Here is a 13,651-nt window from a genome sequence, read left to right on the forward strand (position 1 = left end):
CTGCTGCTCTGTTTCTAGTGCTTTAAGTTTACAATTGAGTTAAACACAGTGATGACGGTGCGCACCAGTCCATGTCCGTGTTGTGAAAGATGTGAACAGAGATTTGCATTTTATTTGCATTTTACATCAGCAACAGAGGGACCGAAGTTCCCATTCATTCCTTATGTGCTCATTGTCTGCGGGGTCCAGGTTTTTATATCGTCTGTGTTCCTAGCATTTCTCTTCTAGTGACTGATCAGGTGCAACTCCATGAAATGGTAACCATTCCAGCTTAAAAAGACTGGTTTTTCTAAAACACTGTATAGGTTGGATAGCTGCTTTCTGGTTTTAGAACCAGGAATGTCTGTCATGCAGGCTGTGGGACCCTGAGTGGATCCCTAATTCTGTCTGCAGGCTTGTCGTATTTCCTTCCCCACTCGTCCTCCCCACAATCACGGACTGTCATTTCACACCTTTTTCCCTGCTCACATCTGCTGCACTTCCTCCCTCCTCCTGCCCCCGCCTCACTCTGAGCTGGAAACTCTGCTTCAGTTTTCTAGTGAAGCAGGAAGCACACTCACCCCTACCCCACCACAAGTCCCCACCTAGCAGGTTCCATCTGGTCCTTCCCTTCATTGTGCGGGGCTGACAGTGGTCACATGCAGGCCGAGCCCTTCCACCTGCCCGCTGATTTCCTCCCTGCTCACAAAGGGAGGCAGCTCTGGCAGTTTCCTTCCTTGCACCCCCATTTTTGACCCACTAGATCGGTTCAGTAGCATAGGAACTTGGTGTTATTTCTCTCACCTTGAAAATGAGTTCTCTTAACCACAGACTCATTTCTTCCTTCTGCCACCTGCCCACCCCCTCTACTCCACTTTTTCAGCCGAAACTCCTTGAAAAACTTGCCTCCAGTTCTTTTCCTATCCTCTGCTAGTGGTCGTTCAGTCGTGTCTGACTCCGCGACCCCATGGACTGTATATAGCCCGCCAGGCTCCTCCGTCCTTGGGTTTTCCCAGGCAAGAATACTAGAGTGGGTTGCCATTTCCTTCTGCAGGGGATCTTCCTGACTCAGGGGTCAAACCCAGGTCTCCTGCATTGCAGGCGGATTCTTTACCGTCTGATCCATCCTCTGTTAAAGGTGCTGCAATTAGACTTGCTCTTCAGCCACTGCATCAAAGCTGATTCTGATATTTAGGATCCCAGTGATCCCCGTGTTGGTGAATTGCACGGTCACTTCTCAGCCTGCATCTAACGTGGCACACGCCAGTGACACTGACCTGGCTGATCACTCCTCCCCCTTGCAGCAGTTTGTTTGGCGTCCTGCAGACTACAGACACTTGCTTCTCTTCCTCCCTCACTGACTGTTCCCTCTCTGTCTCCTGCGCTGGTTCCACTTCTTCACCTTGACTTTGTTCAAGTTGCTGTGTTTCAAAGCTGAGGCTTCAGACCACTTCCCCCTGTGCACTGCCATCACTGATCTCAGGATATTAAATACCATTCAAGTGCTGGTGAGTCCCAAATATGTATCTCCAGGCTAGATCTCTCCCATGAAATTCAGATTTATGTCTGACTTTCCACCCAACAACCTCTGCTGTTTAATAGGCATTTCCCAGTTCATGTGCCCAGTCTGAATTTGTGAGCATCCCCTCTGCCACTAACCTTGCCCATGACCTTGCACTCTTCCTTAGAGTTAATGGCAAGCCTGTGCTTTTAGAGGCTCGAGGCCCAGACTGTGAGCCGTCCTCGTCTCCTTGCAGGCCCCAGTGTCCAAGGGGCGGTGAGACGCTTTCTCATCCCACTCACTCCTGCCACCAGCCCCCTCACTGCCTGACCAGCAGTGGCCCCCACTGCTGTCTGTCCGTGCCTGTTGACAGTTCAGTCTGAGCGCAGTGCGATCCGGTCTCAAGGCAGGTCGTGCAGAGCTCTGCTCGGAAGCCACCATGGTTTCGCCTCCCACCCAGAGCGAAGCCCGTCCTGACCAGCCGCCCCGCGCGCAGCCTCCCTCACGCTGCCGACCTCATCTCCTGCAGCGTCTCCCTCTTCACGTGCTCTGTGCATGTTCCCTGTGAACACGCCAAGGCTTTCCTCTCTCCTGGAACACTCGCCCACCCCACCTCCTTCCCAGACGTTCATGCGGCTTCTCTCTGACCTCTTAATACTTTGTTCAGATGTCACCTGTGCGGGGAAGCTGTTTATTGCATCTCCCGCGCCCCATGTTCACCATTCAGCTTGCTTGCTGTCTGTCTTTGTAGCACTTAACGTCTTTTGACATTGCATATGTTTACTCAGGAATTTTCTTAAAAAATTTATGATTAGAGTATAGTTTTTTACAGTGTTGTGTTTCTGCTGTAGGACAAGATGAATCAGCCATGTGTATGCAGTGTATCCCCCCCCCTCCACCTTGGACTTCTCTCCCCTGCCCATCCCACCCTCCAGGTCATCACGGAGCCCCGAGCTGAGCCCCCTGTGCGAAACAGCAGCATCCCACTAGCTGTCTATTTTACACACGATAGTGTATGTGTGGAACCTAGGAAAAGTGTGCAGATGGGCTTCTGTATTTTTATCACATGTCAGCTCACACTGCTTCCTGAGGGCAAGGCTCTCTCTGTCGGCACTCCCTCCCCTGATGTTTCTGTAGCGCCTCGTGTGGTTCCTGGCCCCTGCGTTCTCAGTACAAATTCGCTGAATGAATGGAAACGGGTTGTTTAACATTTTATGAGGTATGTCGGCATCCTGAGTATACCTTAATAAAATACAATTAGTCAAAATGCATGCTGGTCCATCTCAGTTTGATCATTTATATGACACCTATCATTTTTTGAGAATAGTGATAACTTATTTTAGGTAAGTCTGAACCTAATTGCTAATTTATATGGTTTGCTTAACTGTTTAACCAAATGTGTATTTAATGGCTAGAACCTGAATTAAAAGAGTGCATACATCTTATGCAAACCATGTTTGGAAATCCAAACAAATATTGACAGGTGAAATCATTAAACAATTGATTAGGAAGAATTAAATAGGACTGCTCAGGGAGGGGGAATAAACTACCTTTCTGATGTATTTTGTTCCCTAGACTTGTTAAATACCTTTATTCCGCAAAATAGGCAACTTAATTATTTGGCATTTATTCTACTTAAATGCCAACTAATTCAGTATCAGGTGAAATGTTTCCTTGTAAAATTAATTTACTTTTCAAACAAATATTCACACAGGTATATTTTAGAAAATTCAGTTGTCATATTTTGTAAATTGAGTACAAAAACTAATGAAATGTTCTTTAAAAAAATGGATTAAACTTTGGTAGATGTTTATTTGGCCAAGAAAGTAACACTCAGTTCAGTTCTGTTTAGGAACCATTTATTCATTATATGTGTGTAAAAAACAAAATAGTGGGAGATGTGAGCAATGCTGCTATTGTTCAGTGGCTAAGTCACATCTGACTCTTGGGAACTCCATGGACTGCGGCATGCCAGGATCCTCTGTCCACTATCTCCCAGAGTTTGCTCAAATTCATGTCCATGGAGTCAGCAATGCTACCTAACCATCTCATCCTCTGCCGCCCCCTGAACTTCAGTCTTTCCAGCCTCAGGGTCTTTTCCAATGAGTCAGCTCTTCGCTTCAGGTGCCCAAAGTATTGGGACCTCAGCATCAGTCCTTCCAATGAATATTCGGGGTTGATTTCCTTTAGGAGACATAAATAGCTATGAAACAAGGTAGAATGTGATAAGAACTATAAAAGCATATACACGGACTCTGGGATTCCAGGGGAGGGGCTGCCCCACAGAGGCAAGTTGAACACAGAGATGCAGACGTGGAGGACCTGTGTCAAACCCCTGTGCTTCTGTTCATTACCTGTGTGTGAGCAGGGTGCTCCCTGTAGAATGGTTTTTTTTTTTTTTTCATTTGTTAATGAGGAGTGATGATGGTATCAACCTGATGGTTACTGTAGGGGTTAATGAGATAACACATATACGATACAGAGAGACAATTCTGAGCGGTTAAGTGATGCCGAAGCTTTGTAAGCCCTGAACATAAGTGATGGTGGTGGAGGTGGGAGGGGAGATGGTTTCTGTGACACCACTCACCCCAGAGAGTTATTCTGTGCCTGAGAACTCAGTGCCAATAGGAGCAGTTCATTTATCAGACATGTGTGAAGCCTCCACCGAAGCCAGAACTCTCCTAGACCTTAGGGAACAATGAATAGGAGATGTCACTGCCTCCCTGGAGGTCGCAGCACCAAAGGGTGTTCAGAAAGGTCACTTCAGGCAGAGAAACAACATGGGGGAAAATACACTGATAAGAGTCAGCACCGAAGTAGAAATTACCCAAATGTCCTTTAACTGGTGAATGGATAAACAAGATGTGGTGTATCCATACAACCAGATGTTACTCACCTGTAGAAAGGAATGAAGTAATAATACGTGCTAATAAACATGGTGAACCTTAAAAACGTGCTCAGTGACAGAAGATACTTGCAAAATGCTACATATTGTGTGACTCGATTTAGGTAAAATGTCCAGAATAGGCAAATGCATACAGAAAGAAAGCAGAGCATAGGTTCTTGGGAGTGAGGAGATGCAGACCTGGGGAGTCGATGATAACGGGCCGTGGGTGTTCTCACATTGTGGGGACGGTTGCAGAACTCTGAATACAGTAAAAACCATTAGATTGTGTGCTTTCAATGAGTGAATTGTATGGTTTGTGAATTATGCTTCAATAAAGCTGTTTAACGAACAAGAATCGCTGGACTATGCAGGTAGTGACCCTTATGTCATCTTGGCGCGGCTGAGGAGCGCGTGTGCATGGTCAAGGGCTGAAGGGTCAGGCAGGGCCCGTCTTGTGGGCTCTGTGAAGGGGCATCATCTCGTCAGGGAAGGAGGTCGGCGAGCCCTGTCAGTAGTGTGGGTACCGCAGGAAAGAGAGTGGGGCGCTAGAGAACCATCACATCCCAGGTCACACGTGAGTCCCTGGGCTGGTCGCCAGGTGTGGGTTCCTGGCTTCACAAAGGAAAGAATTCAGTCGCAAGCCATAGTAAAGTGAAAGAAGGCTTATTCAGGAAAGAAACAGACTGCACAGAGTATGGGTCATCTCATAAGGCAAGATAGTCCCCAGGGCATGGGGTTGTCCGTTTTTATAGGAGTAGGTAATTTCGTAGGCTAATGAGTAGGGGGAGTATTCCAGCTCTTTTAGGGGAAGAGATGGGTTTTCCGGGAATTCGGCCACTGCCCACCTTTGACCTTTATGATCAGCCTTGGAACTGTCATGGCACGTGAGGGTGGTGCTGTTTAGCTTGCTGTTGTGTATAATGAGTGTATGATGAGGCTCAAGGTCTAGTGGAAGCTGACTCAGGCATCTCTTGGATCTACTTGATTCTGATCAGGTTATGTTGTAACCTCAGACTGTGTCATTCTTTTGAAGGTTGTGCCCCGCCCCTGTCCTGTCTCATGGGGACCCGTATACCGTAGCTCAATCGGTAAAGAATCTGCCTGCAAGGCAGGAGACCTGGGTTTGATTCCTGGGCTGGGAAGATACCCAGGAGAAGGAAATAGCAACCCACTCCAGTATTCTTGCCTGGAGAATCCCATGGACAGAGGAGTCTGGCGGACTACAGTCTATGGGGTTGCAAGAGTTGGACACGACTTAGCAACTAAACCACCATACCATAAGAGACTGCATATACCAACACGGTCTTCATTTATTTCCACATCTGTGAGAACAGTGATGAGTGGAGCCAGGGGAGCAGTGGAGACTGGAATTAAAAAACCTGTTGCTGGACAATTGTAGGTGCCCAGGCAAGAAACAGTGAGAGCCGAACCAAGGGGAGGAAGGGAAATACTTGAGAGCCATGTAGGAAGGCAAAATGATGTGATGGGTTGGTGATGAGGGAGGAAAGGATGAGTCCCAGGATTCTAGCACGGACAAAGGATACATGTGACCACCAGCTGAGGGGAAGAGAAGCAGGTTTTACAGGAAAGGTGAAGAATGTTATTCTTCTATTATGAATGGCATGTTTGTGTCTCCCCAAAATTCATATATTGGAACCTAATCCCCACTGTTGATGCTGAAAGCTTGGTGAAGTTGATGCTGAAAGCTGAGCCTCTGTGCGCCAGTGCCAAATTGAATCTCAGAGTTTTAGGTAAAATAGAAAAGAATGGCTTTATTGCTTTGCCAGGCAAAGGGGGCCACAGCAGGCTCCTGCCCTGAAAAACTGTGAATCGTCTCCCAGGATGATTTGATGGAGAGTTTTATAGCAAGGATGGAGTGGCTGATTAGGGTGTGTGCAAGGCCTCAGTTCAGTTCAGTCACTCAGTTCCATTCAGTCGCTCAGTCGTGTCCGACTCTTTGTGACCCCATGAATCGCAGCACGCCAGGCCTCCCTGTCCATCACCAACTCCTGGAGTTTACTCAAACTCATGTCCATCGAGTTGGTGATGCCATCTAGCCATCTCATCCTCTGTCGTCCCCTTCTCCTCCTGCCCCCAATCCCTCCCAGCATCAGGGTCTTTTCCAATGAGTCAATGAGGTGGCCAAAGGATTGGAATTTCAGCTTCAGCATCAGTCCTTCCAAGGAACACCCAGGACTGATCTCCTTTAGGATGGACTGGTTGCATCTCCTTGCAGTCCAAGGGACTCTCAAGAGTCTTCTCCAACACCACAGTTCAAAAGCATCAATTGTTCAGCGCTCAACTTTCTTCACAGTCCAACTCTCACATCCATACATGACCAGCTCAGTCCTGTCCAAATCTTTCTGAACTCATGAACTGCAGCATGCCATGCTTCCCTGTCCATCACCAACTCCCGGAGCTTGTTCAAACTCATCCAACCATCTCATCCTCTGTTGCCCCCTTCTCCTCCTACCTAAATTCTGTCCCAGCATTAGGGTCTTTTCTAAGGAGTCAGTTCTTTGCATCAGGTGGCCAAAGTATTGGAGCTTCAGCTTCAGCATCAGTCCTTCCAATGAATATTCCAGTTCTGATTTCCTTTAGGATGGACTGGTTTGATCTCTCTGCTGTGCAAGGGGCTCTCAAGAGTCTTCTCTAGCATCACACTTTGAAAGCATCAGTTCTTCAGCACTCAGTCTTCTTTATGGTCCAAGTCTCACATCCATACATGACCACTGGAAAAACCATAACTTTGACTAGATGGACCTTTGTCAATAAAATAATGTCTGTGCTTTTTAACATGCTGTCTAGTTGGTCATAGTTTTTCTTCCAAGGAGCAAGTGTCTTTTAATTTCATGGCTGCAATCACCATCTGCAGTGATATTGGAACCCCAAAAAATAAAGTTTGTCACTGTTTCCACTTTTTCCTCCATCTATTTGCTATAAAGTGATGGGACTGGATACCATGATCTTAGTTTTCTCAATGTTGAGTTTTAAGCCACCTTTTTCACTCTCCTCTTTCACTTTCATCAAGAGGCTCTTTAGTTCCTCTTTGTATTCTGCCATTAGAGTGGTATCATTGCATATCTGAGGTTGTTGATATTTCTCCTGGCAATTTTGATTCCAGCTTGTGCTTCATCCAATCTGGCATTTCGCATAATGTACTCTGCATATAAGTTAAATAAGCAGGGTGACAATATGCAGCCTTGTTGGTCTCCTTTCCCAATTTGGAACCAGTCCCTTGTTCCATGTCTGGTTCTAACTGTTGCTTCTTGACCTGCATACAGGTTTCTCAAGAGTCAGGTAAGGTGGTCTGGTATTCCCATCTGTTTAAGAATTTTCCACAGTTTGTTATGATCCACACAGTCTAAGGCTTTGGCATACTCAATAAAGCAGATGTTTTTCTGGAATTTTTCTTGCTTTTTCTGTGATCCAGTGGATGTTGGCAATTTGATCTCTGCTTCCTCTGCCTTTTCTAAATCCAGCTTGAACATCTGAAAGTTATTGATTCACATACTGTTGAAGCCTAGCTTGGAGAATTTTGAGCATTACTTTGCTAGCATGTGAGATGAATGCAACTGTGTGGTAGTTTGAGTATTCTCAAGCAGCATCACTTTTCAGGATTTGAAATGGCTCAGCTGGAATTCCATCACTTCCACTAGCTTTGTTTGTAGTGATGCTTCATAAGGCCCACTTGACTTTGCACTTCAGGATGTCTGGCTGTAGGTGAGTGATCACACTGTCATGGTTATCTGGGTCATTAAGGCGTTTCTTGTATAGTTCTTCTGTGTATTCTTGCCACCTCTTTTTAGTATCTTCTGCTTCTTTTATATCCATACCGTTTCTGTCCTTTATTGTGCCATCTTTGCATGAAAGATTCTCTTCATGTCTCTCATTTTCTTGAAGAGATCTCTAGTCTTTCCCATTCTATTGTTTTCCTGTATTTCTTTGCTATTTCTATTTCATTCCTTTATTTTAGATAGTGTAGTGAGAAGTGGCGATATCACTTTGCTGATAAAGTTCCAGGTAGTCAAAGCTGTGCTGTTTCCTCTAGTCATGTATGGGTATGAGAGTTGGATTGTGAAGAAGGTTGCGTGCTGAAGAATTGATGCTTTCAAACTGTGGTGCTGGAGAAGACTCTTGAGAGTCCCTTGCACAGCACGGAGATCAAACCAGTCAGTCCTAAAGGAAATCAACCCTGAATATTTTTGGAAGGACTGATGCTGAAGCTGAACCTCCAATACTTTGGCCACCTGATGTGAAGAACTGACTTATTTGAAAAGACCCTGATGCTGGGAAAGATTGATGGCAAATGGAGAACGGGGTGACAGAGGATGAGATGGTTGGGTGGCATCACTGACCCGATGGGCATGAGTTTGAGCAAACTCCGGTAGATGGTGAAGAACAGTGAATCATGGCATGCTGCAGTCCATGGGGTCGCGAAGTGTCGGACACGTCTGAGCGAATGAACAATGGCAGTCGCCCTGATGAGCCTCTCTGGTCACTTTCACTTGGCCTCAGGTGGCTTTTTGGCTGCTCCTTCCTTGACTAGCAGCTGCTCGAATTGGCCCTTTGAAACTCAGGGGGAGGTCATGGAGGCTGCATTCTGTCCCGTACAAACAAGAAAATGGGAGACAGAAAGTCTTCCATTTCCAGGACCCCCACGGGACTCTGCTTGGCTTCAGTGTGAGGGTTTGGGAGGGGGGCCTGTGGGTGATCAGTAGGGTTGGGTGAAGTCGTTAGGGAGCACCCCTGCAGAAGGATTGGCACCCTTATGAGAAGATCAGCAGAGAGTTGCGTCCTCCCGTGTCGTCCCGCAGCCCACCGTGTCAGGAAACCGGCGGGAGGGTTCTCACCAGAGCCCCTCTACGCTGCACCCCGTCTCAGACTTCCAGCCTCCAGAACTGTGGAAATAAGCTTCCGTCATTGAAGCTGCCTAGTCTGTGGTCATTTCTTACCAAACTGACTAAAGCGCTGCTGCCTGGGCTCGTTTCAGTGAGGTGCAGAAGACACATCTTGCTTGATGAGAATTGGAGCGACTGGACCCGTGTCCGTGTCTGTTCCACTTACTGTGTCTAGCTCACTGTCTTCTCTCTCGGGCATTTTTTTTTTAACTCTGCAATGAAAAAAAATTTTTTTTTCCAAATGAAAATCTAAGTAGTGATCAGAAAGACAAGGAATTCTTGAGATTGCACAACTTTTCCAAGTACTAGAAACTTTATTAAACATTATTACTTTTTAAAAGCTTTGTATTATTATTGGGAGAGAAGTACTTTTTGAAAAAGAAATCGTAGACATCTGATTACCCCACAACAGGTGAAAGTAGAGCCTGTCTGCATCCAAAATCCTGGAAGGTGGTTCTTGTCACCGCTTGGATGAATGGATGAATGCGCTCCCTGGGGTGGGTCGAGTTCTATGGAATCTGAAACATATACTGTGTGGGGAAGGATGAAAAAAAGAATGTGAAGTTAAGACTATTTAAGTACAGGGCCTCGGAAGGGCCCTCATTAGCTTTATGGCAAGTCTTCCTCTGATCCCAATGATGGTGGCAGAGGTGAGTATTAAAACACTGTACTTACATGCCTCGCACTCATCCCGAGAGGTGTTCGTACATCAATCCTCATGATAGCCTGAGGCACTGTACCAGAGATACAGAGGGGTCACACCGGGGATGACATGGCTGGGATGTGGAGCTGCTAGGAGAGAGGAAGTGTAGACAGTAGATGGGTAACAGAGAGCTCCATCTGCCCCAGCGTTCCCCCTGTTATTGGGAAGCCTGGAATACATCACTGAGCCGCCTGTGGATGCCTTTCACTTTGCCAGTGAAACAGGAATATTGATGCCAGCTATGAGCCCCTCATTTTGTTGTTATGAGGTCAGGAGACAGTGGGTGAAAGTGCTTTGTGAAGAGTAAAATGTTTGGAAATAGTTTTTCATTCCGACTCACTATTATAGGTGAGGCTTGAAAATATATTTAAATTTTGTTGACTTTTATTGCACTTCTCATGTTTCTAATTCACTTCATGGACATGATTTTTGTTTTTTTTAGGTTACTTGTCTGCAAGACTTTTTTGGTGATGATGATGTGTTTATTGCATGTGGACCTGAAAAATTCCGTTATGCGCAAGATGACTTTGTCCTGGATCACAGTGGTAAGGCAATCAATTCAGTGACCATCTTTGTGACCCTCAAGTGGAGGCTTAGGTTTCTCACTTGGTGCATGCTAAGTGGCCTGGTTGTCGAAGAAAGAATTAATGAAGAGTTAATTTACTTAGGTCATCATCTACTCTCACTCTTAATTTCTTTAAATTAATAAAAGTAGAAAATACAGTGAGGTAGTTAGAAGGAAACAGCAACCCACTCCAGTATTCTTGCCTAGAAAATCCCATGGACGGAGCAGCTTGGTGCAGGCTACTGTCCATGGGGTCACAGAGAGTCAAGAGTTACCTACTTGCAAAAAGCAAGGAACCCTAATCCCAAGTAGTTAAATATTTTTGGGTTTGTTTTTTTTTGCAAGTTGGTTTCTTCTCTTTTTTTACTGGATTGTTACACTTTGGAATTGATTCCTACCTTCTTCCAGAATGTAGGCTAGGCTAGGCCACCTTAAAATATGGATAGTACTGAACCTGAAAACAGTTCATTATACATTTCTCATGTCCATGAAGAGATATGTAAAAGAATAATAATTTGTTAGTAGTGATTATCTCAGATTTCTTTGCTCTGTTTCCATCTTTTTAAAAAATAACATGAATTGTTATATATGCAGAAATAATAAAGCCACTTTCATTGATAGGATAAGAAAATCCCTTTCTCTTAATTTTAGCCAAAAAATGGAGTTTTCAACTGTTGAGCAGTAACCTCAGTGATTTCAGATGTTATTGATTCTGGGAATATTGCTCTACTCTGTTATCTGAATTTTAAACTGATTAGGGTATTAGTGATTATTAACTGATAGTGAAGTCAACTTCATCTTTAAATGAGATAGAATCATGTAGACATAACATTTCACAGAGAAGAGAGATGCTAGAGATTTCAATCCCACTCTTTAATTTCATGAATGAGGAAAGATGGCTTTTCAAAAATTAGGCTAGTGATAAACCCGTTCCAGTTATAGTGACTCGACAGTCCAGAATTAGAGAAACGTATTGCCAAATAAATATGGTGACCCATAAACGTTTAAAAATTCAAGATGATACGTGCTATGGTGTCAGACTTCCCTGTGTAATTCTTTCCTGTTGCACTATGTCAGTTTTCTAGGGGTGAGTCATCTACTGAGTGTGGGGCTCCTTTATCTACTCCTCTTGGTTTTCCACTTTGTTTTTTCCCCACAGGCGCCAAATTTCTGAGGGTTTCTGTAGCACCTTACGTCTAGCCCTGCTTTAGATTAGTAATGCCACCAGAAAGACCTTAAAGAGTTAGTGATATTATCTGTTGATGCTCTCACCTGTTCTTGTGGGTTTACTGAAAAATGTGAATTTACACATCATCTCTATCTTACATGTTTTTTGACTGTAGCTTAATTTCATTTCATAATATTTCTTTGTCAATGTTTATTATTTTGAAAGTTGAGACGTTGAAACTCAATGTATTTCAGGTTGTAAAGTTAATTTGAGTGGCAATAACGGCAATTAAACGTTTATTGAGCAATTACTATGTATATACCAGGCATTGTACTCAGTGCTTTATACGTATGTTGTTAATTTACTTACAATATTTGAATGATTCATAGTTTTTTGTTGTTTTGGCTACCAATGAACTCCCATAATTAGAGAGAAGTGAAAGTTACTGATTTCTTCCCTCTTGATCTCTAACTACTCAACCTTCTGCAAACTGGGGATAATACTAGGGGCTTTTTCATAAAATTTTGTGAGGGTTAAATGAATTAATATGTGTAAAACAGTTGGAAGGGTGCCCATTACATAGTATGTGCTGTTACTGTTGTTTTAATGTTATTATTATATCCATTACCATTAGGTCATAAAATTTTACTATGAAAACAAGTCTCAAACCTAATTCTGCCACAAGTGCCTTTATTAGGAGTAATGTCAAAAACAGCCTCTGTGCACTGGTGCTGAATCAAATCTCAGAGACATAGTTTTGGGTGAAATAGAAAAGAATCGTTTTATTGCTTTGCTAGGCAAAGGGGGACACAGTGGGCTCCTGCCTCTGGTAACTGCGTGTCCCAACCCTGGAGAATTTGGTGAGGGGTTTTACAGCAGTTGTGCAAGGGTGAGGCGTGAGCAGAACCTGCAGGCCTTTGACCTGTTCTCAGGTGGTCGTCTGATGAGGGCTTCTGGTTCCTAAAGGTGGGCTTCTCTGGAGTGGAGATGGCTGATACCTTCCGTTTACTGGGGGTTTGTTCTGTAAGGAGCTCAGGGATGCTGTTATGTCTACCCCAGGGCCCTGCCCCAAGCCTGCACCGGTGTTTCTGCACCTTGTCTCTTCCTTGCCTTCCTTCCCTGACTAGCAACTGTTGGAACCCGCCCTTTGGAGCCCAGGGAAGGTCATGGAGGCTGGAGTCTGTTCCCTCCAAGAAATGGGGGCCAAAGGCATCCATGCCCAGGAGCTTCCACACGGTCCTGGTTGGGTTCAGGAGGCAAAGATTAAAAAACAAACAAACAAAATCTGTTTAACTCGTAATCTTGATGAGTCCCAACTCTGTCCTTTTATACTTCTGACAACATCTTGCATTAAAAAAATCACTCAAAATTCATAGAATTTAGCTAACCTAGTCTTAGGGCGAAATCCTGTGTTAATGAGCTGGGTGCGGGGCTTGCTCAGATTCCTAAACCTAGGGGTGGTTGTGGTTATTAGCTCTCCAGGGTTACACATCCTGCTCATGAAAGAGTCACAGTGCCTTTAGGAAGGTTCTAACTAATCACACACCACTCCTTTCAACACTGGAATACTTTCTAACATCTATAATGCTCATTAACTAAACTGCTGTTGCTACAGCCCCCGTGGAGTAGGATTTTGATTAGAGTCTTTCAGATGCTAACTAGCCTCCCCTGGTGTGTATTTTGCTGATTAGTGTACTTCACTTGTTAATTTATTGTCCTTGGGGTTATAGATTAAAACCAACCCATATTTTAATCTTTCTGCATAAATTGAAGTATTTTAATGTGAATTTGACAATATGTTATATGATTTAATCCTTATAACAAGCCTGTTAAGCAGATTTAGTCTCATCCCAATTTCACAGGGAGAGAAAACAGACTTAGGCTAAGTGCACCAGTTAGCAAAGTCACACCCATGGTTCATCCCAAATCTGCATGACTCCAAAACCC

The 13,651-nt window shown here is 44.5% G+C and overlaps 1 protein-coding gene across 4 annotated transcripts in view; it reads left to right on the forward strand.

The window, feature by feature from the left end:
- Positions 1-13,651, forward strand: part of DCLK2 (doublecortin like kinase 2) — a 183,830-nt gene that overhangs the window by 106,172 nt on the left and 64,007 nt on the right. For all 4 annotated transcript variants that reach the window (XR_010658897.1, XR_010658898.1, XM_065905004.1 and 1 more), the window contains exon 3: positions 10,414-10,516. Coding sequence is in view for 2 of the 4 variants with exons in the window: in XM_065905004.1 (XP_065761076.1) it covers positions 10,414-10,516 (103 nt within the window). In the remaining 2 variants the exon portion in view is untranslated. The remainder of the gene's footprint in view (positions 1-10,413; positions 10,517-13,651) is intronic.

The sequence above is a fragment of the Muntiacus reevesi genome, chromosome 13, assembly GCF_963930625.1.
Source record: "Muntiacus reevesi chromosome 13, mMunRee1.1, whole genome shotgun sequence".
Lineage (NCBI taxonomy): Eukaryota > Metazoa > Chordata > Mammalia > Artiodactyla > Cervidae > Muntiacus > Muntiacus reevesi.